The following is a 22,097-nucleotide window of genomic DNA, read 5'->3' on the forward strand; positions in this document are numbered from 1 at the left end:
TTCAGGCAAAAAAAAGCTTTACGCCTAAAACTATAATAAGAGACTGTTCAGCCTATAATGAAAAAAGGCTCAACCCAAAAAGATGATATAACATTTGTAAATACTTAGGCACCCAACATAGGATATTAAGCAAATATTAACAGACCTCAAAAGAGAAATTGGCAGCAACACAATAACAGTAGGGAACTTCAATACCCCACCTTCAAGAATGGACAGATCATCTAGACAGAAAATCAATTAAAAAAGCAATGCTCTTAAACTACACGTGAAACCAGACGGACGTAGCAGACCCTTACAGAACACTGCACCCCAAAACCGCAGGATGTGCTTTCTTCTCAGGCACACAAAGAACATTCTCCAAGATGAATAACCATATGTTAGACTACGAAACAAGTCCTAATAAACTTAAGAAGACTGAAATGACATCAAGCATTTTTTTCTGACCACAGTGTACAAAACTAGAAATCAATTAGAAAGAGAAGAGTAGAAAATTCATAAATATTCGAGATTAAAACACATGCTATTGAACAACACCAGTGGGTCAAAGAAGACAGCAAAAGAGAGATTAAAAAACATCTACAGACAAATAAAAATGGGAATTCAGTATACCAAAACTTGTGGGACACAGCAAAAGCAGTTCTAAGAGGAAAGTTTATAACAATAAATACCTACTTTAAGAAACAAGAAAGATCTTCAAGAAACAAACTAATTTTGCACATCAAGGCCTAGAAAGAGAAGAGCAAACTAAGCCCAAAGTTAGTAAAAGGAAGGAAGTAACAAAGATTTGAGTGGAAATAAATGAAATCGAGATAAAAAGACAATGAAACTAAACGCTGTATTTTTGGAAAAGGTAATGAAGATAGACAAACCTTTAGGTAGACTCACCAAGAGTGAGGACTCAAAATAAATAAAGTAGACATCAAAGGGGAGACACTACAACTGATATCACAGATATACAAAAGATCATGAGAGGCTGCTATCAACAATAACTCACCAACAGAGCGGATACCCTAGAAAAAAAAATTGACAAACTCCTTGACTTTTGGCCCAACCCAGATTGGTTCATGAAGAAATAGAAAATCTGAAAAGACCAATAATGAGTGAAGAGATTGAATCAGTGATCAAAAACCTTAAAACAAATAAAATTTTATGACCAGATGGCTTCACTAATGAATTCTACCTGACAGTTAAAAAAGAATTAATACCAATTTTTCACAAACTCTTCTAAAAACTAGAAGAGGGAATGACTTCTACTAATTTTATGAGGGCAGCATTATTCTGACACCAAAACCACAAAGGACACTACTTGAGAAAAAAAGAGTACAGACCAATAAAGCTGATGAATATGGATGCATGAATTCTCAGCAAACTGAATTCACCAAGTCATTGCATGGACCATCCACCATGATCAAGTGGGATTTATTCCAGGGACGGTGATTCCATATGATCATCTCAATAGATGCAGAAACAGCATTTGACAAAATTCAACATCCACTCATGGTAAACTCTCTTTTAAAAATGGGAACAGAGAGGGAGTTCCCTGGTGGCCTAGTGGTTAGGATTCCGGGCTTTCACTGCCAGGGCCTGGCGTTGGGGAACTGAGATCCCACAAGCTGCACAGCATGGCCAAAAAATAAAAATAAATAAATAAATATTTTAAAAAATGGGTACAGAGAGAATATTTCACAACATAACCAAGGCACATTTGATAAACTCAAAGCTAACGTCATACTCCACAGCTAAAAGCTAAAAGTGTTTCTCCTAAGATGAGGAACAAGACAAGGATTCCCAGTCTCACCACTTTTATTTGACAGGGCACCAGAAGTTTTAGTCAGAGCAATTAGGCAAGAAAATAAACAAAATATATCCAAATCAGAAAGGAAAAAGAAAGACTGTCTCTGTTTGCAGAAGACATGATATTATTTATAGAAAACCCTGAAGGCCCCATCAAAAAGTTGTGAAAACTAATAAACAATTTCAGGGAACTTGCAGAATACAAAATTAATATACAAAAATCAATTGTACTTTTATACATTTACAACAAACTTTTAGAACTAAAAATTAAGAAAACAATGCTTTTGGGGCTTCCCTGGTGGCGCAGTGGTTAAGAATCCTCCTGCCAATGCAGGGGACATGGGTTCTAGCCCTGGTCTGGGAAGATCCCACATCCCGTGGAGCAACTAAGTCCGTGTGCCTAGAGCCCGTGCTCTGCAACAAGAGAAGCCACCACAATGAGAAGCCCATGCACCGCAACGAAGAGTAACCCCTGCTCACTACAACTAGAGAAAGCCCATGCGCAGCAACAAAGACCCAACACAGCCAAAAAATTAATTAATTAATTAATTTAATTAATTTATTAAAAAAGAAAACAATGCTTTTACAATTTCATCAGAAAGAATAAAATACCTAGGAATAAATTTAACCAAGTACATGAAAGATCTGTGCACTGAAATACTATTAGACATCGATGAAAGAAATTGAAGACCCAAATAAATGAAAAGTTATTCTGTGCTCATGGGTTGGAAAAGTTAATATTATGAAGATGTCCATACTACCCAAAGCAATTTAGAAATGCAATGCAATCCCTTTTTTAAACAGAAATTGAACAAACAACCCTCAAATTTGTACAGAACCACAAAAGACCACAAATAGCCATTGCAATCATGAGAAAGAAAAATAAAGCCAGAGGCACTGCATTACTGATTTTAATATATACTACCAAGCTATAGTAATTAAAACAGTATGGTAATGGCATACAAGTTGACACATAGACCAATGGGTCAGAAAAGAGAGCCCAGTAGCACACCCTCAGGTATACGGTCAACTAACATTTGTCAAGGGAGCCAAGAACAATCCATGGGGAAGGAATAGTCTCTTCAACATATGGTGTTGAGAGGGGCTTCCCTGGCGGCACAGTGGTTAAGAATCTGCCTGCCAATGCAGGGGACACAGGGTTGGAGCCCTGGTCCAGGAAGATCCCACGTGCCACGGAGCAACTAAGCCTGTGCGCCACAACTACTGAGCTGTAGAGCTCTAGAGCCCACCAGCCACAACTACAGAAGCCCGCGTGCCTAGAGCCCGTGCTCCGCAAGAAGAGAAACCACTGCAATGAGAAGCCTGTGCACCGCAATGAAGAGTAGCCCCCACTCGCCGCGACTATAGAAAGTCCCATGCAGCAACGAAGACCCAACGCAGCCAAAAATAAAAATAAATTAATTAATTAAATATTTTTTAAAAAACATATGGTGTTGAGATAACTAGATAACCACATGTAGAAAAAGGAAATTGGACCCCTACTTACATCACTTACAAAAATTAACTCAAATGGATTAAAGACTTGAACATAAGCCCTGACACCATGAAACTCCTAAAAGACAACCTAAGGAAGAAGCTTCTGACAGTGGTCTTGCCAATGATTTTTTAGCTATGACACCAAAAGCATAAGCAATGAAAGCAAAAGGATCAAGGGAAACTACATCAAACTAAAAAGCTTCTGCACAGCCAAAGAAACCATCAGGAATATGAAAAGCAACTTATGGAATGTGAGAAATTATCTGTACACCATATATCAGATAAGGAGTTAATATCAAAATTATATAAGGCACTCATGCACTCAATCACAAAAAACCAAAACCAATTAATTATAAAAAGGGCAGAGGAACAGAATGGACATGTTTCTGAAGAAGACATCCATAAGGCCAACAGGTGCATAAAAATGCTCCATGACACTAATCATCAGAGAATTGTAACTCAAAATCATAAGGAGCTATCACCTCATACCCGTTAGAATGGCCACCATCAAGAAGACAAGTGATGACAAGTGTTGGTGAGGATGTGGAGAGAAAGACAAATACTGTATGATACCACTTCTTTTTCTTTTTTTTTTTTTTTTTTTTGGCTGCGTTGGGTCTTTGTTGCTGCATGAGGGCTTTCTCTCTAGTTGCAGCGAGCGGGGGTTACTCTTCGTTGTGGTGCACGGGCTTCTCATTGCAGTGGCTTCTCTTGTTGCAGAGCACAGGCTCCAGGCACGCTGGCTTCTGTAGTTGCGGCACGTGGGCTCAGTAGCTGTGGTTCACGGGCTCTAGAGCGCAGGCTCAGTAGTTATGGCGCATGGGCTTAGTTGCTCCGCGGGATGTGGGATCTTCCCGGACCAGGGCTCGAACCCGTGTCCCCTGCATTGGCAGGCAGATTCTTAACCACTGCACCACCAGGGAAGTCCTGTATGATACCACTTCTATGTGAAAGGTAAAAAAAAGATGAAATGTAAAAACAGAGAGTAGAATTATGACTAAGAGAGGCTAGGGGGTGGGGGAATTGGGGAGACAGGTTTTAGGGTACAATTTGCAACTTGTAGGTACACAAGTCCTGGAGATCTAAGGCAAGAACAGTGATTATAGTCAACAACACTGTATTGTAAACTTAAAAGTTTCTAAGAGACTAAATCGTGTTATCACCACAAAATGGAAATGATAATTATGTGAGGTGATAGAGATGTTAGCTAAAGCTATGGTGGTAATCATATTACAATGTATAAATGTATGCAATCACCACTTTGTACACGAACACTTATACGATGTTATATGTCAATTCTATCTCAATAAAAATTAATTTTAAATAAATAAAGTTTAAATAAAAGGCGGTTCAAAGGGAAGTAAACAGCCAGCCCAAGCCAAGTGCTCTATAGTCTGGTTAGAGATTAGGTCAGACGTTGGACTTCACTGCTTCCTGAGGAGAAAAGGCCGAGACTCTCACTGGAGTCCCTGGAAGGCTGTGCTGTGAATGAGAGAAAACCATCAACAGAGCAGCCCTCAAACACCCTGGAACCCAGCCTGAAGTAGCTCAGCCCCTAACTGGAGCAAGGTGATCTACGGGGGTTGGTGGGGTCATTCCTCTCTGGAGGAAAGTCACATTACTCAGAACCTCCATAAATTTTCAGACACATCTCTGGACTTCAGTCTGAATCTGTTAGCCAAACCATGAGACATGATGTGAGGACCAAAAGTCAGAAAGAGAAGAAAAGGGGACAACGGAAAGAGTTCAAAGGAGATCAGGACTTGGTGTTCATCCAACACTGAGCTTGAAATGCAAAAGAGCCCCAGGGAGAGGGCAGATGATCCCCGGTAGGGAGACCCCACACACACACATACACACACACACACACACACACACACACACACACACAAGCCGGTGGGGAGGTCTGCTCCGAAGGCTGCAGGAGCAAAAGGCAGGAGGAGGGTGGCGCTGCATCAACAACACAATTAACGTCAAGGGTGCGGAAGTGGGTGGGTACTGAATTCATCTGATCTCTCATTTAAATTTCTCTTTAATGTTCACCGATGAAAGAATGGAACGCACTGGCAGCGGCAGAACAATGGAGGACTTCAGTGCAGATGGAACGTTGGAAATTGGAAGGAGTTTCAAAGACAGGCCATCAAGATGCACTTGAAGATGAGAGGGTAGGGTTTCAAAAGTGTGTGTAGAAGCAGCACAGCTATAACGGTGTGCATTTAGGAAAACCCTGGAAACAAATGTTATGACCAAAACTGGTTTTCTGTGGACTATGTGGGAAGTGTAAGTCCTTCGGCTGGTGGGAGATTTTTGTCTTTTTAATTCTATGTCATGTACCTGTATTACATGGGGAAAAGTCAATATAATTTTGTGTTAATTTATAATAAAAATGCTTCTTTTTACTTATACATTTTATTTTATTAATTTTACATCATATTATAAAATAATATTTAGTTCATTGAACATTATTTAGATACAGAAGGAGACTGGTTTTCCTCCCCCACAGGGGTAAAGACTGGTGTCTGCATATATATGGAATCTAAAAAAAAAAAATGGTTCAGAAGAACCTAGGGGCAGGACAGGAATAAAGACGCAGAGGTAGAGAATGGATGGACTTGAGGACATGGGGAGGGGGAAGGGTAAGTTGGGACAAAGTGAGAGAGTGGCATGGACATATATACACTACCAAATGTAAAATAGCTAGCTAGTGGGAAGCAGCCGCATAGCACAGGGAGATCAGCTCGGTGCTTTGTGACCACTTAGAGGGGTGGGATAGGGAGGGTGGGAGGGAGACACAAGAGGGAGGGGATATGGGGATATATGTATACGTACAGCTGATTCACTTTGTTATACAGCAGAAACTAACACAACATTGTGAAGCAATTATACCCCAACAAAGATGTTAAATAAAAAATAAAATAAAGACTAGTGTCTGTTATTCATCAGGAATTACTCAGCTTACATTCACTGAAAGTGCACTGAAATGTAGATGCAAGAAGGAAGGGAGGGGTTAACATTCACAGGACTCCCTCTGAATGCCAGAGTCACTGATAGCCATTTCTACCTAACTTTCTGATGGAATTTCAGTGAATGCTACATTCAGCCTCCTGATCTCCGTGTCCCACCTTGGGAAATATGCTCTCCAGAGTGTCCTAGTTTATGCTAGGTGGGAATTGAGCCCACATCACTCTCACCCCACAGACCACAGCCACCCCAGAAGGAGACAGACAGTGCTGGTTGGGAGGGGCCCTCTATTACCCTGAACCCACTTTGGGTTTAGAGAAGAAGAGATTAAATAGAGGAAGCGGAAAACCCCAGTGTTCAAGAGCACTAATTTGGAGAATTGTTATGAATCTGCCCCTAAAGAAGCCCATGAAAATTTTTGTTATTACTGGGACCAGTGAACTCAGGTCAAGACCCAGCTGCTGACTCAGGTCTCTCTCCGGGCCAAAGTCTCAAGCTCAATTTGCTCTCTTAGAGTTTACAAAACATTAGAGGGCACCAACAAGTGGTTTTTCAAGATTTATTTCACAGCGCTGATCAGCGACCTATCAAAGAGACCTGATGTGAGAACATCGATGCCTCCTGACCGCCCCTGATGTACGGAAATCCCCCGTCATCTCCTGCAGACTTCTAGAACATGATATTCAGCTTTGCCATCTTATTACTGATTTCATCATATATATTGATATTACTTCTATATTACCAATGGTTGTACAGGGGTCGGGAGGCTGGTTTATAATTTATTTATCACCTACTGTCACTTCCTTAACTCTGGAGGTCTTGACATTTTTAACATTGGTGGCCACACCAAAGAGGAGTGCAGCTATGAAGGCATAAGTGCGACCAAAGACCAGTTTCAAATATAGGATCGATGCTTGGCTTGTTTTTACTGAGCGAATTCTTCTTGAACTGGGTCCGCTGTCCATGCTCCCTCCAGGACCTCTCTTTAAGCACAGTGGAGGCTGCCAGCCTACATGGCAATGGCAATTCCTTCTATTGTTGCAAATTCCTCTATGATTGCATTTCGTAGGGGGACAGTCATAAGTTATTGCATCTATTTGAGCACTGCAGGTGCTGTTGCGACAGAACCTCCCAGGAGCACAGGGGGTACCACTTCTCACATGACCAACATCAGTTGTTTCTGGGGAATAGTGACTGCCTACTCCCCAACACCAGACCCCTGAGATCTTTGACTGATGGAATGAAACATGTTCCTGCAACCGGGGAACATGAGTGACATTGCTACACTGCAGCCTTCCACATTTTATGTCTGCTTCTCTACAAGCAGCATGGTTCAACACCCTATCATTTCTTGTACAGTGTCCAAATCGATTGGCTTTTCTATTTATTGTATAGCAGACGTCATGAGCGTTAATAGCGTGTCTTCCAAAGATTTCTCTGCAGTGCATAGTGCGGTCAGTGCAGTTTCCATGATAGCAGTAGCCTTCTTCAGTACAGGGCGTTCCATCCTGCATATAAAAATCTTCTGGGCATTGACTGGTTGTTCCAAAACAGTACTCTGGAAGATCACATGTATTCTGGATTGGTCTGCAGAGTGTCCCAGGTTCAGAGTAGGTACAGTTTGTACAGCATAGTCCTTCATTACAAGTAGCCCCTCCCTCCAACATACAGTCATACGCACAGCATTTGTTGCTGTAACACTGCTTGAAGGAGCCACAGTCACATTGCTCCCAATCCTCCACTATATAGTTTCCACAACGCATCTGTAGCAGGCTTTCATTAAAATAGCTCACCGTTGTGTTAAATATACAACTGCCGTGTAGTCCTACTATGTTCCACCACTGCCCAATGGAACAGTCACTGAAGGCATCTGTCAAGGCTGGGTATCTTGCCATAAGGCAGGTGCTCCTTCTCATGCAATAGCAGTTACCACCATCATACTGCAGACCAAAACTTCTCCCAATGAGTTGGGTTGATACAATAGCTAATATTAAATAATGTCTGCCTAGATAACCAACGAAGAGTAGACTACGATGAGTTGTACACACAGTATTGGCCTCTGGCTCAAACAGACCTTGTCGTGGTCCATCACGAATTACTATCAAGGATGAAGTGGTTTCTCTAACTAGTCTGAAATTGTTTGCATGATAACGAGCATATGCACCACCTGGTACTCTATAGTCATTCATGACAGTTGGATCTCTTTGATTAAATAGTACCACTGCAACTAGATAGAACCTTACAGCAAGACCTTGTTGAAAGGAGTCCACTATACTACACATATGTACCAGGGTTTCTATACACTTAGACACATTGTTGTATACACGATACATTGAATTAGAATATTGAAAAAATCCTTTCATAATTCCCTTACGTGCTGCAAACACCCTAGCACCACTCCTGGGGGCTACACTGACATCTGCTTCAGGGAACAGTGGGTGTCTATCCTCCTTGTGTCCCGGTCCATACTCAGGTCCTGTTGCATTGGCATCTGCCACTATCTGAGAAACCACATGTTCAAACTTTTCCGAATCCTTGAGGGGTTTGATTTCATACGCAAGGTCATCCAACTTCATAATACCTTCAAGACCCCCATAGCATGTGTCCACGGTGACCATGGAAAAAGGAATCTCCTCCAGGTAGCCGAGGTAGTAACAATCTGAAGGGACGAAGGGGTAGTCCATCTGCAAGGCTCCTTGGTCATCCTGAGTCATCAGCAGCAGGTGTCCGGGCCAAAATAACTTCTTGCGCCGCATGTGGATAACGTGCCTCTGGCCCCCAAAACGCAGGCTGTAGGAGAGCCAGCCCGGCGTCTGAACACCCTTGCCTCGGTGCAACTCCTTCCTGGGTATCACCAACTCCGAAGAGACGTAGCGCCATGAGGGACGGCCTTGAGAGCACTGGACTGGAGCCAGTACTGCCCAGAGTCCAAGCAGCAAGACGGCTGCCCCCAGGGTGACCTGGCCCTCTGCCAGCCTTGGGGCCCTGCTCAGGGACATCTACCAAAGAGTTAAAAGCAGGATCCCAGAGGAGCCAAGTCTACACCATCTGCTGTGGCCACTTCCTACAAAGGAGACAGTGACAGAGAAAAAGAGGTTGCTGGGTGGGTCTCCTAATGGGATTAGGTAACAGTCCCAGGGCGTGGCAGTGGATGGGTCTGGATATGAACTCAGCCAGGGCTGAGGTGGGAGAGCGGAGGGCTATGTCCATGAGTGCTACCGTGGAATTGAGGGCTTACTGGGTCAGCATCTAGAGTAGGAGTCATCGTTCCTCAGTGCTCTGTGAAACCCTTCAGAGTGCACCATCTAATGCTCCCTTAATCATCAGATTTTATTTTCCTTGCCCCAGCGGGTGAGAAGAGACACCACTCCTGACCACGTGAGAGCCCCAGGGGGCGTTCCCTCTGCCCTTTTCCGTGGTTCTTTCCTGGACGTGGTAGGTTCCTCCTATGCATGTGCTGATCCCTTCTTTCTGTTGGTGCCCAATGTGAGAGAACAAATATTTCACTCTTGTGAAATTTTGTACTTGTTTTGAGAGGAGGAAAAAAATCTAGTACCAGGTCATGATCAGAAGAAAAATTTCATTGTCCTCCAGACTATGAATATTTCCCTTTTAATTTACAAACATAGTCCCGCCATTTAAACCGAATGTGATCGGGGATGAACTTCCAAGGTAGGACATTTACTCCTTGCCATCTGCCTGCTGTTCTGTATTCCTCCCCATCCCAACTGGGCCTGCTCCTCCCTGATGGACCTAACACATTGGCCAATCTTCCCCCCTGATAGGGCGAGAGTTAGACGCTCTTTCACTCCCACATTAGGGCTTTCGCAGAGCATAGGATGAGGATACCTGACCCATAAAATCTAATGATGCTCCCCTTACCCCCCGTGCAGCCCCAGGGCTTCGCTCTGAGTGCCCACAGTCCTGCTCTCTCAAACGAGTTCCCACTGACCTTCCGAATGCTAATTCTACGCTTTTAATTTATACCCTGTACAAGATGATGTACTCTTTTCCCTCTACTCACCATTTAATTATGCTTACACATATGGCTTTTACGTTTTTGCTTCTCATTTCTTTCTTCTTCTCCCATCTTCTATCTGGGCCTGTTTTCATTCTACTGTAAAATTACATCTCACAATCTCCTTTGGTGCCTGTTAGCTGACAATGAACTCCAACTTGTTTTTTCATCCTATGTCTTCCATTAAAGTGCTTTCTTCAGCATGAAATACCTTCTTAAGGCCCAGTTTCATAGGTACAGTACTACAGACTTGCACTAATTCCCCCCTCAGAATCCGGAGGCCACAAGCCCTTCTGTCTGCCTACACATCATGATGAGAAGTCTGACTTAGCTGCGTATCTTAAACCACTTGAAGAGAATCAGACTTTTCCTTCAGAAATGGGATGATGGGATGAGGCCATGTGCCTGTGTGACTCAGGAGTTTTCTCTCTTCCCAGGTACCCAGGCTGAGAACCACATTGTACAAAGGCATGAGGGAGAGGTGGTCTCCATGGAGAGGCTCAGCCTCACCTGTGTCATCTACATGTTCCCAGGTTCAGAATATTCCCTGTGGTGGATCCACATTCACCCAGGGAAGGGGCTGGAGCGGCTGCTCTGGCCTGGGCTCAGGGGCACACTCAGGACAGCATGACCTCCAGTCCTGAGTCAGCATCTCCAGGGACACAACCGAGAAGCAAGTGTTCTCACAGCTGTGCAGTTCCAAGGCCAGGAGTGCAGGCAGGTACGGCTGTGCCCGAGACACTGCAGTCCGAGTGCGTGGTGAGCCAGACACAAGCCTCCTCGCAGGGACAGGTGTGGGGGCTGCGGGTAACAGCCAGGGTCTCCCAGGAGATCTCAGGGCCTCAGAGGGAGGTCAGCGCTGCCAACACAAGGCTGATCGCGGGAGTAGGCGCAGACGGAGGTTCAGGGCTGTTCCCTGCCGGGGTCTGGGGCTTCCTCTCCTTAGAGCAGTCTCCCCCAGCCCATCTCTGCCTCATGATTCTATGCTTAACTCTGAAACCTCTGAATTAGGAAGATGTGCTGCCATAGGAGGAAAACACTCCCATGCACAGAAGGCAGAGTCTCTTATGACTGTTTACCCCTGTCCATAAATACCAATTAATTATCAAACCTTCTGAAGGAAGTTGGCTGAATCCATACAAGAGGCTCTGCTGCAGTCAGCAACGTGGCCGTGCACGGCGCAGCTCAGAGCACAACGAGCCAGCAAGCAGCGCCTTAAAGTGCATGATGGGTATCAGGCAACACCGGCATCACACACCCAAAGCGAGAGAAGGAAGGCCCTGGTGGTGGTGGTTACTGACTCGACACCACACTCACAGCACCAACAGTACTAATAGTGGACATCAAGGCAATGCACAGTGACACCCACCCCCGACCAAAGCTCGAGATAGAAGTTCAGTCTGATGATGCCACAGGCACACATGAAAGGAATTTGAAAAATGTATCACATCCATTATTGAGGTGTCTGTTGAGAGCAGGGCAGACCTCTCAAGCACATCAGAAATAGTTTGATAGCACCAGCAATGGAGACGGATTAGGGCTTTTAATGTGGTTCCTGGGCGTGGGAGGGTAAGTGTTGTGCTCACAGGCGGGGCTCATGTGGTTTTGATCTCCCACCTGCATGGAAGGAGGGAGAAGCTGTGCTTCTTACCAAATTTCCCAGCAGTGGGCAGAGGAAGAAGAGAGGAGTGAACTTTAAGGTGTCAGCTCTCAAACATCAGAAAATAGAGTAGGACTATTTCTTCCACTTAACACCTGCAGAAACTAACTGAAAAGAAAAGAGAAAAGGACCATTATGGATAGAAAACAATCTGAGTCCTTAGAAAGTGGGAAGAATGATTATATGTTGGTTAGCAATAATAAGAAATAACAGAAAAGGAGTTCTTCAGTCCCTCCCCACTTCTAAGGACAAGGCTTCCAATATGAAAATTCCTCTTCAAGCTCGAGGGTAAAGTCCACCCCTGGGCTGCGGGAGCTCACAGCTCCCTCCGCAGACAGGGCTGAGGTCTCTGGGGAAAGCAGAGCTGTGGTCCGGAAGAAGAGGAGGCTGTGGGTTCTTCTCCTCCGCCTGGTGACACCTCCCCAAAGTGAGGGTCGCAGGTGTCAGACACGCGTCTGCGGGGATGGTTGTGGCCACAGGTGACTGACGGCGACTGACTCTCCTTGTGCCCAGGTGTCCTGTCCCAGGTGCAGGTACAGGAGTTGGGCCCAGGACTACACCTTGCAGACCCTCTCCCTCACCTGTGCTGTCTCTGGATTCCTCATCTCAACCAGTGGTTATTGCTGGAGCTGGGATCCATCAGCCCTTGGGGTAGGGGCTGCACTGGTCATCAGGAATATGCTAGAATGATGACTCAGCCCCAGCCCCAGCCCCTAGGAGTTAACTCCCCATCTCCAGAGACACATCCAGGAACCAGTTCTCCCTGCAGCTGAGCTCTGTAACCACCGAGGGCATGGCTGCAGACTGTTCGAGGGACACAGGGAGGGGAGGTCAGGGTGAGCCCAGACAGAAACTTCCCTGCAGGGAGACAGGAGGGGCTGGGCTGCAGGTTTCACTGAGGACCATGAGGCAGGGCTGAGGCCACCAGGGGATGCTCAGGACCCACTGAGCACAGAGACCAGCCACAGGAGCAGGTGCGGATGAAGGTAGAGGTTTCCTGCCAGAGCCTGTGGTTCCCTCTGCGTCTCACCATTTCTCGTAGACCCTCTCTACGTTTGTAATTGTTTGTCAACTACAGATTTCTGATTAGAAGCTTCTGCTCTAACACGAGCACACAGTCTCACGTGCACCAATGCAGAGTGCCACGTACAGAGCCAGAAATGACTGCTGATGGTCACCAGGAGCAGGGATGTGAGGGAGCCTGAGGAAGCTGGTTGCTGGTTTCCTATCAGACTGGAAGAGCAGACCTCAACAGAAATCCTACACAAGGACAGTCTTTGCTGTCCTGGTCCCAGCCAGACGGAGCCTAAGGCTGGGCCAGTCCCTGAGAGAAGCTGATGGATTTTAAATCTAACCCTCCTCTCACCAGACTCAACGCTGAACTGTGAACACTGATCAGGCTGTCTCTTCTGTGAATCAGCTTTCTTTCTCCTTCATCTTTTTGTCCCCAAACCCTTTCTCCTTCCACTCTCTGAAAAGGGGTCATGCCCTTTCTGTGGTCTAAACCCCAGGGGCAGACCCTTTACCTGGAGCTCAGGTGTGGCCCAGGCTGTGGCTCCTGCAGGCACCTGGGAAGGTGTGATGGGACTTTCAGACTTGCTGTGGACCAGGATGTGCCTGCTGTCCTTTGCACGTGCACTCGCTGGGGAAGGTAAGTGGACATAAGTACTCAAGGGAGTGATGTTTGTTTAGACACAACGGGATGTGGAGTTTGAACTTGTCCTGATCAAACTATTGTGGGGTCACCACCCTGACCTGTGGCTTCCAGCAGAGCCTGATGGACACCCCGCTGTGCTGCGAGCTCTGGAGGATGGAGGCTATGTGGCCGGTTGGAGACATACAACCTTCATGGGGCCAGACGTCAGGAAGGCCAGGCTGGAAATCTCGAGTAGCAGATGAAGCTGCTGTCCACTGTGGAACTGCATTTTCTTCAGGTCTGTTGTGATTGAATCAAGCCCAACCAGGTTATCTAGGATAATATTCCTAGATTAGAGTAAAATGATGATAGAATTTAACAACATCTACAAAATACCTTCAGGGTAACACCTGGATTAGGGATTGACTGAATAACTGGAGAGGGAGCCCAGGCTAGCTGACACATAAAACTGACCATTGCCGTTGTTATTTTATATTTTATATTTGCCTAAAGAAGCAGGTTCATATTATCAATAACTATGCTAAGGTATTTTTTCAGTTATTTCAGGTCACCTAAAAAGCAGTCATCGAAAATGGATTCCATTTGCATGGAATTTGTTTTTAGGAAAGTATGTTTGTGATGCTGAGTGATGTCAGTCCTGATGCAGCTCTGACCCTGAGTGATAGAGAGAGAAGTAAGATTGGATGGGACATCAAGTGTCCTTCAGTCCAAGGAAGGACCAGCTGGGGCATCTTCGAGCCCAAGTCGTCCTTCGGAGGACCCCCACACCTCACTGTTATGGCCCTGCCTCGGCATCAGCTGTGCAAGGACTGAATACAGACAACTCACCGTGGAGTCTGGGCTGAGCTGCTTTGTCTTTGTTGCTATTTTACAAGGTAACTGATGGACAACAAGAGATACTGAGGATGTGAGGGGATATGAGTGAGGGAATCAGTGGATGTGTGACAGTCTCCTGACCAGGATGTCTCTGTGTTTGCAGAGGTCCAGCTGGTGGAGTCTGGGGGAGGCTTGGTGTAGCCTGGGGGGTCTCTGACACTCTCCTGTGCAGCCTCTGGAGTCACCTTCAGTAGCTACTGGATGAGCTGGGTGTGCCAGGCTCCAGGGAAGGGGCCGGAGTGGGTCTCATCCATTAATACTGGTACTGGTAGCACTAACTATGCAGACTCTGTGCAGGACTGATTTGTGATCTCCATAGACAATGCCAGGAACATGCTGTATCTGCAAATGGACAGCCTGAGAGCCGTGGACAGGACCATGCATTACTGTGTAAGAGACACAATAAAGGGAGATGAGTGTGAGCCCAGACACAAACCTCCCTGCAGGGAGACAGGAGGGGCTGGGCTGCAGGGTGTAATCAGGACACCAAGGAGTGCTCTGGACTCAGGAGCACGAGGTCAAGTCCCAGGGACAGGGCAGGTGCAGTGGCCTTAGCAGTGGACACCCTGGACAACAAATAACCCCATCTGCTCATTTATAATAAACTATTGGGCCACTGTCCAAAAATTGTCCCCTTTGGTGTAAAAGTATCTGGGAATCTCTTGCCTCAAAGATACCTAAAACATAAATCAAAATGACACATATTTCCATGTATGCTAAGACCTACTTAGGGCACTAAGTAGGGCACTACTTATTTCCTTTGGAGTTATAGACTTTACTAATAGTAACTAAACTACACATTTCATTTTCAATACACACAATGTAGGGTCTTGGAATATCATTCAGTAGAACCATCATGTCCCTGATAAGTCCTAGACAGATGTTTGCTATTAGAAACATAATGCTCTTCTCAAATAATTCCTTTCCAAATTCCAGTCTGGCACATAATCCCCTGAATGTTTCTCTCCCTTTCCCCATGGCTTGATTTATTTTTTAATATATTTTACTATCTTTCCCCCATACCAAAAGGGTTGGACACCAGATCTAGGGCACATACTCTCCTGGAAGCACTAACCATAACCTGTCCTACAGGGCAGGTGGCTCATTTGATACAGGACCCTATATGTCCGCAAACAACAACAATAACAGAGACTGGTCAAGCACAGCTCACATCATCCTGATGATTGCTGATCTAATTAGTAACAGTCTAGTTGTTTTCATTAAATTATAATTGGAAGCCCACTCTGCCACAGAGACATTACTTCAGACAACCATGGCAAATGCTGAGACCCACATCCACTGCAGCAGGAACTCACTTGGAGGTTCTCCAGTCCACATCCCAGATGATAACCGTCCAACTCAAGACCTTCCCATTGGTGATGACTTCATCCTGGATGCTAAATCCTGAGCCCCAGTAAAGCCTGTGGATGGTCCCTCTTAAAACACAAATGATGAACACATAACTTTTACTGCTTTTCTTCTTTTGATATTGGTATTTCTATTATGTGTCTGGGCTCACTCTCTGCTTAGACCACAATCCTGGTATAATCCTTGCTCTCTGCCAAAATGTACACCCCCGTTTTCCCAAGATTAAAGCAAAGTCTGGAAGAGATTACTCCTATCTGTGCCATTCTGAAAATTAATGGGGCTTTTTAGCAAATGGAACAACTGGATATCCACATGCAAAAAAGTGGATAGGTCTTGGCAAAGACCTTATAGTCTTCACAGAACTTTACTGAAAATGGTTCACAGAGCTGAATGTAAAATTCAAAACTCTAAAACTTCCATGAGATAACACAGGAGAAAAACTAGATGATTTAGGGTAGAATGAATGATGACTTTTTAGGATCCATAAAATAAATCTTTGATAAGCTAGATTCTATTAAATTTTAAAACTTCTGCTCTGTGGAAGACAATGTCAAGACAATGAGAATACAAGCCACAGCCTAGGATAAATTATTTGTAACAGATTCATCTGGTAAAATACTGTTACCCAATTATACAAAGAACACTTGAAACTCAACAATATGAAAACAGAAAACCTGATTAAAAAATGGGCCAAAGGGACTTCCCTGGTGGCGCAGTGGTTAAGAATCCACCTGCCAATGCAGGGGACACGGGTTCGAGCCCTGGTGCCGCGGAGCAACTAAGCTCCTGCGCCACAACTACTAAGCCTGTGCTCTAGAGCTCGCGTGCCACAACTACTGAGCCCGTGTGCCACAAATACTGAAGCCCATATGCCCAGAGCCTATGATCTGCAACAAGAGAAGCCACTGCAATGAGAAGCCTGCGCACTGCATCGAAGAGCAGCCCCACTCACCGCAACCAGAGAAAGCCCGCGCACAGCAACAAAGACCCAACACAGCCAAAAATAAAAAAAAATAAAAAATAAATAAATTTATTTTAAAAAAAAAAGGGGGGCCAAAGACCTGAATAGAAACTTCACCAACGGAGATAAACAGGTAGCAAATGAGCATATGAGAAGAAGCTCTGCTTCACATGTGATCAGGGAAATGCAAAGTAAAACCATGATGTGATGACTGTACACAATTATTCAAACAGCCAAAATCTGGAACATGGACCACGCTACATGCCGGCAAGGCTGATAAACTGTCATGACACATCGCAATTACCCGCCACATGCCGGCAAGACTATAGAAGGAAAGGAACTCATTCACTGCTTGTTGTAACGCAAGATGGTGCATCCACTTTGGGAGACATTTCAGCAGTTTCTATGAAAGGAAACATGCTCTTACCATATGACCCAGCAATCATACACCTTGGTATTTACCCAAAGACATAGAAAACATAGGTCCACGTGACAACCTGCACACAAATGTTTATATCAGCTTTATTCATGGTTGACAAAACTTGGAAGCAACCAAGATGTCCTACAGTAAGTGAACAGATAAATAAACTGTGGTGCATCCAAGCAATAGAATATTATCTGGCAATAAAAGAATGAAAAGACATGGAAGAGGCATGCATATTACTAAGTAAAAGAAGCCAATCCGAAAAGGCTTCATATTGTATGCTTTTAACTTTGTGATATTCTGGAAAACACAAAACTATGGAGACAGTAAAAAGATCAGTGATTGTGTGGAGTTCGGGAAGAGGAAGATGGATGAACAGGTGAAGTCAGAGGACTTTTAGGGCAGAGAAATACTCCTCATGATTCCTTAATACTGGACACACGTCATACATTTGTAAAGTCCCGTGAAATGTACAAGAGTGAACCCTAAGGTAAGCTATGGACTTCGGGTAATTGCCATGTGTCATGACAGTTTATCAGCTGTAACAAATGTGCCATCTGAGGGTACTGATGATGGCGGAGGCTGTGCATGTGGGGGGTCAGTACGTATATGGGATAGCTCTGTACTGCCCCCCCCATTATGCTGTAAACCTAAAACTGCTCTCAAAAAAATAAAGTCTTAATTTAAAGAAAATAACGGATGAGGCTGCACTCTAGAGCCCACGAGCCACAACTATTGAAGCCCGCGCACCTAGAGCCCGTGCTCTGCAACAAGAGAAGCCACCGCAATGAGAAGCCTGCGCACCGCAGCAAAGAGTAGCCCCCGCTCGCTGCAACGAAGACCCAACGCAGCCAAAAATATAAATAAATAAATGAATGAATGAATGAATGAATGCAGGGAGCAGAAGTTTAAAAAAGAAAGAAAATAATGGACATAAATGTTGTCTCCAGGAAGCACCAGCCTCCTTTCAGTCAACACCTTGACCCCTATGGAGTAGGACCACCCGCTCCTACTACAGCCTTGGCTATAAACAAATACTACTGTCTTTGCATAAACTTACTTACAGTTCATACTCTCAAAGGGCGTAACTTCTGGACCCGTCTCCTTGGCCTGAGCATATTCTAATACTCTTCACAACTCCGCCCAGGTATTTTTAGAGAGCCCCAAAACTTCAAATCTGTTTTCCTGGCTAATGCCATACAAGTGGGGACTTGGTGACGAGCCAGTTTACAAGGAATCTTCATACTTTTACTTGTGTTTGTTCTTCCTATTCTCACAGTAAAATGTTTTATTCCATTTAGAGTGACTTCTGCCATATTCCCTGAAACTCACTCACCCAAAGTTCCCTTAATTTGAAGCCAGAGCGCCACAGGGACAATTGTAGCAACTATATTTTCCTATTTCTGTATTCTCAATGTTCTGATATGGGGGGCCTTGATCTTGCACAGACTGCCCCTTCCTGGGCTGCAAATTCCTGCAGATATCAGACACCTTCCTGTAGGTGTACCTCTGATGTACAAGCCACCAATCCAGAGCACATCTCTATTTTCTATCTCTCTTACAAGCTCTCACACACCTTTCCATATTCCTCCTGACCTGGGTCACCCCAGGGCCAGGTCTCTGACAACCAGAGACCACACCTGCCCAAGAGCCTGACAAAATTATTCAAGTTATCCAGTGCTAATTTTACTCAGCATACCTACCCTGCCTCATCCATTCCAAAACCCCAGTCAGGTCTCTGATGCATGTCCCGCCCCCTCTTCTGTCTCCTGACCAACCCCAGTGCCTCCCTGAGTGGCCCCTGTGTGGTGTGTGCCCCCTGTTTCTAGGGGTCTGTGAGTGTAAACTGACAATCACTTCCACGTCCGTGTGTCTCACCATACCTGATGAAAACAAATCTGGCTACATTTTAACACACACACACAGGTTTTTACGTATATTTTAGCAGAAAACATACTTTGACAAGTTAAAAAAATAACAGATGCATAATGTTTCATTTTCTTTTTGAAAGAGAATTTCTGATACTGTTTATATTTATGAAATGCCTTTCTTTTAAGTTTTTTAAGTATTCATGAGTCACATATCTCTATTTTCTTTCTCCCTAAAATTAGGAAACATTTTTGTGCAACTAATAATGTCAAGCTCCCTGGTCATAATTTTTTGTGAATCAGGTGGGTAATCAGAAGGGAACAAGTCCCACCCTGACACCACTGCGGAAACCCTGTGAGAATCACAGATTAGAGACACGGGATAACTGCCTCACTGAGATTTAATCATAAGAATATATAAGACCCCTCTCCCCCAGACGACTACCACAGTAATGAGGCTCCAGGATAACACTAGTGGATGAAAGCTGTAAGTGCTACAAGATGCAGACTCTCCAAGGAGGAGAACTTAGGGATGCCCAGAGACCACAGTGAGACAAAGTCCAGAAAAGGAGATCAGGTCGAAGCCTCTGACACCTGCAGCTTACAGACCAAACTCAGGATCCTCACTCATCAGCCTCAGGCTGTTTTTCTCTCTTTCCTTAGTGTTCTATGACAAAGTTTCCCTCCTCTTCCAGGAGTTTTTGGTGGATCCAGGTGTAATCACAATCCGGGTTCCACCAGACGTAGAAGACGACGCAGGTTTCCCACAGTTGGCGCGGTTGTGGGTGATTAAGCAGTGAGTCTATCTACCTGTCAGATGCTGGGGTCCTAGGTCCACAGGGCAGGCGGTCAAGAAGAAAGATGACCAGCAGGATTGAGCCCGAGGACGGAGAAACTTCTGGTGACGAGGTGCCCTGCAAAGGCCAGGGCATCCCTCATGGAGCTGACCCAGCTCATCTTCCCGCTACTGCCCCACCCACCTGGTAACCCAGTAGAACAGCATCACCTGAGTCAGTTGACAACAAGGCTGCCTCATCCTCCTCTTCCTCCTCAGACTTCTCAGGTCTTCCTTCCTGCAGGTGGGGGGGTCTCTGGGGTCCCTCAGGTGCAGGCACTATGAGTGAGAAATGTTGTGACTGTGCCCCGCTTCTGACAATGTGGGGCAAGCCTGCACCCTTCCCATGGGGCAACTGCCGTATCCAGATTCTTCAAGAACAGGCAAACCCAACGTGCATGCACACGCCAGTTTCCACTTTACTGTGTTTGCTTTTGTTTGTCAAAGCAAGTCACACACTCAAGCCTAGGGTCAGTGTGTGTCAGGGCACGGAGGGCACTGCCCATGTGCTAGGTATAGAAAAGAAGAAATTTCAAGTACATTACTATGATAATTAGCCACTGTGTGTGTGTGTGTGTGTCTGTATTATTGGAATATTAGATGTTATGTGTGCATTGAGATCCATGGCTTCTATGTGCAGGTGTTCTCTGACATAATATTAAAACCAGAGGAGCCCAAAGGAAATGAGAGGAACCCCCAAAGCCCCTGATAGACTCTGGACTCACACGACTGTCAACTGTATCAATGCATCTGGCACCTCCAGGGAAAGGGCTCTCTTGTGGTTTCATAAAATCCTTGCTTGGGGTCTCCCTGTAAAGTATGTGGGTTTAGTAAGGCCGATTCACTATTTCAAGAGATGATGTAGAAAGAATATGGTGTCACTGTAAAAGGATTCTGAAGGCAGGGCACAGCCATTGAATACTGGACTAGAGATACTGAGGTAGATACAATGTGAGACCAGGCAGGACCCTTCCCTGCAGGGTGGTACTGGGGGTGCTCAGGACCCACCCAGCACAGGATTGCAGCCCCAGGAGAAGATGCAGAAGGAACAGGGGAGTGGTTTCCTCTCAGGCACTGAGTCTTCTCTTTTCAGCTAAAACAAATCTAAATTAAGAGTTGTTAAGGACTGCTTACTCCTGTGTGATTAATATTGGATTCTATTGGGAACACATACCCAACTCAATGAGGCAATGAGAACTGTGTTTAACAGGTAAATTTGTAGGCTTTCTAGATATCCTAATTCTTAGAAGTGGAAAACAGGATTTTTTTAATCCAATGGTTGCAGAGTTTGGGGAGACAGTCTGACCCTAGGAGTAACATTTAGTTATCAAAGCTCAGAACATGTTCAGGTTGTTTCCCTGTCATTCAAAGGTGGGCTCAAAAAGAGGGGCATGTCGTGTGGGGCTTCTTTCTCAGTTTGAAGACCTCTGTCTGCACAGAGGTCAAGGATGTGATGGGGGACACATATTCTCAGACAAGGATTAGGACTTGGGCCTTTGGCATCCCACTGAGCATGGCCCATGGGATGTCCATCTTTTCCTGGCTAGACAGGCACTGAATATGAAATATTCTGCCTCGTCAATGGGCAAATAAGTTGAGATACCCTAGGTTAAATATGGGTATGTCTTGCCCTAAGAGCATCATCCAACAACCATACAGCGTCCTCTACGGAAGTCTCATAGTCCTCGCCACAGACTGGACCGGGAGGATCCTCTTCCTGGTGGCAGTGGCTACGTGTAAGGAACTTCCCAGTCCCTGGGCTGGGGAGGGAATCAGGACAAGTCAAGTGGATTTCATCCACTCCTGACCCCTCTCCACAGGTGTCCACTCCCACATCCAGCTGCTGCAGTCTGGCACTAAGGCAAAGAAGCCCAAGGCATCAGTGAATGTCTCCTGCAAGGCTTTCAGACACACCTTCACCAGCTGCTTTATGCACTTGGTTCAAAAGGCCTCTGGACAAGGGCTTTAGTGAATGGCACAAATTGACCCCAAAGATGGTGAAACAAGGTATGGCCAGAAGTTCCAGGCCAATCACCATGAGTGTGGATACATCCACAGCCTACACGGAGCTGAGCAGTCTGAGATCTGAGGTCACAGTCATGTACTATTACTGTGCAAGACACATAGTGCGATAAACCTCCTCCTGAGTATGTCAGAAACCCCGAGGGAGAGGTTGGC

The 22,097-nt window shown here is 45.2% G+C and overlaps 1 protein-coding gene and 1 pseudogene across 1 annotated transcript; one reads left to right on the forward strand and one right to left on the reverse strand.

Moving 5' to 3' along the window:
* Positions 1 to 4,701: 4,701 nt before the first annotated feature.
* Positions 4,702 to 9,008, reverse strand: LOC133080393 (disintegrin and metalloproteinase domain-containing protein 29-like). The gene is made up of 2 exons (XM_061176284.1): positions 7,047 to 9,008; positions 4,702 to 4,725 (listed from the first exon to the last, which is right to left on the reverse strand). Exons 1-2 carry the CDS (start codon positions 9,006 to 9,008, stop codon positions 4,702 to 4,704), a joined length of 1,986 nt encoding a protein of 661 aa, XP_061032267.1.
* Positions 9,009 to 9,911: 903 nt separating this feature from the next.
* On the forward strand, positions 9,912 to 22,054 carry LOC133080394 (uncharacterized; annotated as a pseudogene).
* Positions 22,055 to 22,097: the final 43 nt, after the last annotated feature.

This window comes from Eubalaena glacialis, chromosome 19 (assembly GCF_028564815.1).
Source record: "Eubalaena glacialis isolate mEubGla1 chromosome 19, mEubGla1.1.hap2.+ XY, whole genome shotgun sequence".
NCBI classification, from domain to species: Eukaryota; Metazoa; Chordata; class Mammalia; order Artiodactyla; family Balaenidae; genus Eubalaena; species Eubalaena glacialis.